Source organism: Pinus tabuliformis, chromosome 5_2 (genome assembly GCF_031772625.1).
Source record: "Pinus tabuliformis cultivar Carrire ecotype Pingquan chromosome 5_2, CPIR1, whole genome shotgun sequence".
NCBI lineage: Eukaryota > Viridiplantae > Streptophyta > Pinopsida > Pinales > Pinaceae > Pinus > Pinus tabuliformis.
In genome coordinates, this window is record NC_142306.1 from 295,821,781 (window position 1) to 295,826,435 (window position 4,655).

Genomic DNA, 4,655 nt, shown 5'->3' on the forward strand with positions numbered 1-4,655 from the left:
TCAGATAGAAAATTTAGAATTTTCAGAGGTTTCAATAAATCTGTTTTAGAGTTAGACATCAACGTATTGCTGATGGCATCTTGATATCACTTTCGTGAATATCAGATAGAAAATTTAGAATTTTCAGAGGTTTCAATAAATCTGTTTTAGAGTTAGACATTGTTGATGGTAAAAAATTTACTCATACCCGACTGTTTGTCACACACAATAAAAGAAATTAACTCACGGTTGTGCCCAATCTCAACTCTAAAGTCAATGCTTAATTAATGGTTATTGTTCAAACTTGATTTCCTGGTACATGAATCTGAATCTCAATTATGGTTTACCTCGTGGGACTTCGGCAATACAGATACTGTAGTCTGTGGTCTTTTCTTCCCAAATTGCAATCAAGTTGCGGGTGCTGGAGGACAAATTTTAGCCAACCATAAAGAATATCATTCCTCATTTATTTACCTATATAATTGACAGTGGCGTTGATGAAGTGAACCAGAAATAGGTAGTGGTCACAAATCTTAGCTCACTTTTCTCCAATTCTATCCCAATCCAGGGTAATGGCTATTCAAACGGGCTGTATATTGGCTTTCTGTAGTAGCTAGTTTCTCTACCTCGGCTATGCTTCTTCATTTAAACAGAGCAACACCTGCTGATTCAACATTTTAAGCGTGCGGGGTAGCAATGAAGAGTGACTGGCGAGGAAAAGATGCATTCAAATGGATGGGCCTTGTTACTGCCATATGGCTGCAGGTAATCAATGGAACCAACTTCGATTTCTCTGATTATTCCTCGGTGCTGAAGGAAGTATTGGGCATCGACCAGGTCCAGCTCAACAATCTTGCAGTGGCCTCAGATCTAGGGAAGGCCCTTGGTTGGTTATCAGGCCTCGCTTTTCTTTATTTGCCTTTGTGGACTGTGCTCCTAATTGCCGGCTGCTTGGGGTTAGTGGGCTATGCAGTCCAGTGGCTCTCCCTGGTCTGGAAGATTTCTCCTTTGGCATACTGGCAGGTAGGTGAAAGTTGAAACTCATTCATACAGAGAATGAGGCACTGGCCTTAATTGTAATTGCACCTGAGGTTTATAAAGATTTGTAATTTTGTATTAAATTAGGGGATAAACATCATGTAGAAAATGGTTTTATCTTGATCTCTTCACAATATGTCTAGACTGTGATTTATATCTACAATGGGGTGTATATTTTTTCAGAGGTTCTATGGTCACTATGTCTCAGAGGATGTATATATTGAACATGGAATTTTGTAAAATTTATAAGCAGAAATATCAAGCAGGATATATATACATACATTAAAACATCCAGAGGCAGAATATATATACATACACTAAAACATCCAGAAACAGGGGCTTATCATTCTACTGTAATTTCTTCTCTTTATGTAATTTCTTCTCTGTATGTTGGCAGGCATTTCTTCTCTGTATGTTGGCAGGCAACAGCATCTGCTGGTTCAACACGGTATCCTACCTGGTCTGTATTCGAAAATTTGCAAACGAGAGAAGCTTTGCGCTGGGGCTCTCCACCAGTTACGTGGGGTTGAGCGCGGCGGTTTACACCTCCATCCAGACCGCAATAGCTCCCCCCAACAAATCCCTTTTCCTGCTCTTGAACGCCGTGGTTCCTGCCATGGTCTGCTTACTCTCTCTGCCCTTCGTCGGAGGGGCGGAACAAAAGGAAAGGGCGCAAATGCAGAGGCCATTCTTAGCAGTAATGTCCTACGGAATCGCCATAGTCACGGGTGTGTATTTGTTGCTCATGGACTTTCAGCCGCTCTCGTCCTCCTCTGGCAAGCTACATGCATTAATTCTGCTTGGCCTTCTTCTCGCTCGTGTGACACTCCCTGCTACGCTCTTTGTCACGGAACTGAGAAACCAGGCGGCCATAAAACGCGAGCAGGCACATCGGGACGAGAGGGTCCTGGCAATCGATGTACTGGACGACGATGAGAAAGATGAGCCCGAGCCAACTATTGAAATGAATAAAATGAGCAAACGAGGCTCCATATCCAAAGACGAAACTGAAATTGAATTGCCCCTGCAAATTCAAGATCAAGAAACCACCAGCCCCAGCAGCAGCGCGACTCGGGCGGAGACCAAACCGAAATCCAGGCGGGCAGTCCTTGGGGAGGATCATAACACAATCCAACTGATCAGAAGCATTGATTTCTGGCTATTTTTCCTGGTCTATCTCTGCGGAGGTACGTTGGGTTTGGTATTCATCAGCAACTTAGGCCAAATTGCAGAGTCCCGCGGTTACTCCAAAGCTTCCATCTTAGTTTCACTCTCGTCTTCTTCCAGCTTCTTCGGCCGTCTGGCGTCTTCAGCGCCCGACTACTTATTGAGGTTTTCCCAAACATACCAAATGTTCCCACCTCCTAGTTTCAGTTGAACTTACCTGTATTACAGGTTGAACTTAAACTAAATTCCATTGTAGATTTCTGAAATACCAATTGGAATTCAATTGTTTGAATAGCTAATTTAATTGTTTTTTATTCCCTGATTCTAAAATATTCTTGCAATCTGACATTTGTCCAATCTTGAAATACTCTTAAAATTGCAGGTTGAACTTAATTCTGAATGTAGATTTCAGAAATACTGATCAGAACATTCAGAAATACTGATTAGAATTGATTGGCTTGACCAGCCAATTCAACAGTTTGAATTCTTCTCTCCCATATTAAAATATTTTTGAAATTTTCAATTTGACATTTATGGAACTCTCGAAATAGTTAATAGAGTTAAGGCTTTTGTGATCCATATCAATTTAGAGAAAGATTCTTCGGCGAAAATCACATGGCCAACTAATGTGCTTCATCGTCAGGACAAGTTGGAATCAAAATAAAGATAACCTAGCCGCCAATCTCCATATATGTACATTCCATTGCCTTAAACTTCTTGCATCAAGTTCAAGCCCTCAACAACTATAACCTAAAACCAACAATTGAAACTACCCTAACTAAGTGAAATTCATCAAAAAAAAATTAATGCATTTCATTAAATTATTGCGCAGGTTCAAAATCTGCCTCCCCAGACCTGCCTGGATCGGCATATCGATGGTTCCCATGGCAGCTTCGTTCTTCCTGCTTCTAATCAACGACAGCGTCGCTCTGTATGTGGGCACAGCCATCCTGGGATTCTTCACAGGGATGGTAAACTCCATTGCAATCTCCATCACCTCGGAGTTATTCGGCCTCAAGAATTTCGGGGTGAATCATAATATCCTGGTCATAAACATCCCTCTGGGATCTCTAGCCTTGGGCTATTTGGCCGGCATTTTCTACGATGACAGAACCAAGAAGAATAAAATACCGGTTGATCAGATTTCGGCTCCTCCTGTGCATAGAATTGGCTCAACTGTTTGCCATGGAACCCACCGCTACAACGATACGTTTCTCATATGGGGTTCGGTTTGCGTGATCGGCATAGTACTGAGCTTGATTCTGTCGTTCAGGACACGGGCCTTCTATCAGAGGCTCCATTATCAAAATCACCACTCACCCCACAGTTGAACCCCGTGATATATACAATGTATATGCGTCCGGACATGGCCGAACAGGCAAGAGATCTCATCGCAAATAAACAAAATTATTGTGAAATTAAAAGTTGGCGGTAAATGTTTACCTCACCAGCTCGACAAAGTATAGGGAGGGAGGGAGATTTTTATGTAATAATTCAATTAAAAATGGACAAATATATTTATAATGATTGTATTCACACTATAGACTTCATATTGGACAGCTACGTGTCAAAAGATTGAAGATGACGGTTGCAGAATAGACCCCAACGAGAAATTGACTCTATTTTTCCGTGCCATACATAACATTTGGATTAATTATCAATTTTATTATCTAATTTTAAAATAAACATTAATAAATGAAATTGTATTTATTCAAATTGAAATTGTATTTATTCAAATTGAAAGTTTATTTGGTACCTATTTACTAAATCAAGAGTTCACTTCAAACCCGTGCTCTCTAACCCCTCAATTCACTCCTTTTCACCTTTCTTTAATAACGAAAATCCAATCAACAATGTGAAGTTTTAATTGTGCTTATCCTCCTCTTTTTCTTCTTTCCTTTTGGTCTACATTTATCAATATAGTGTTCTTTGTCAAAGGACCTATTTCTCTTCCCATTGTTTTGACATTGGTTCATGTTATATGATAAATACTTTGAGCAAGTCTCTTGCATCTTGCATGATACAAAAAATTGTCAAAATATCAATCATAAAATATTAAAAGTATTAAATAATGCATAATATTGATAGTCATCTAACTCTCAAATTGGAGTGTGATGGTATCACCTCAAGACTCCTATCAAGTCTCAATCTTTGAATTAGTTACAAATACACATATATACAATATCATCACACTTTGCATTGGAATTACATATACTTAACTCACAAGCAATTGCTAAAATCATCAAGAATTAATCCCTTATTACACATATTTGCATGTCAAATATGTCAATCAAACATACATAACTTCAATCATGTGCCCATGGTTAATCTAAAACAACATCATATATAAGAACATAATAACATCTTTACGTAGATGTGGTCTTTCATCACAACTTAGCACATGCCCATAAACATCACATCATCTAAGTAGTAAATATCCTTTGTAAGTTTATTTAGTTCAATGAACCCAT

At 39.2% G+C, this 4,655-nt stretch overlaps 1 protein-coding gene across 1 annotated transcript; it reads left to right on the plus strand.

The window, feature by feature from the left end:
* The first annotated feature begins 510 nt into the window (after window positions 1–510).
* LOC149158720 (protein NUCLEAR FUSION DEFECTIVE 4-like) lies at window positions 511–3,515 on the plus strand. Its single transcript, XM_089434076.1, has 3 exons — window positions 511–1,002; window positions 1,415–2,349; window positions 3,017–3,515. The coding sequence occupies exons 1-3, from the start codon at window positions 676–678 to the stop codon at window positions 3,513–3,515; spliced, it is 1,761 nt and encodes a 586-aa protein (XP_089290202.1). The 5' UTR covers window positions 511–675.
* The last annotated feature ends 1,140 nt before the right edge of the window (window positions 3,516–4,655 follow it).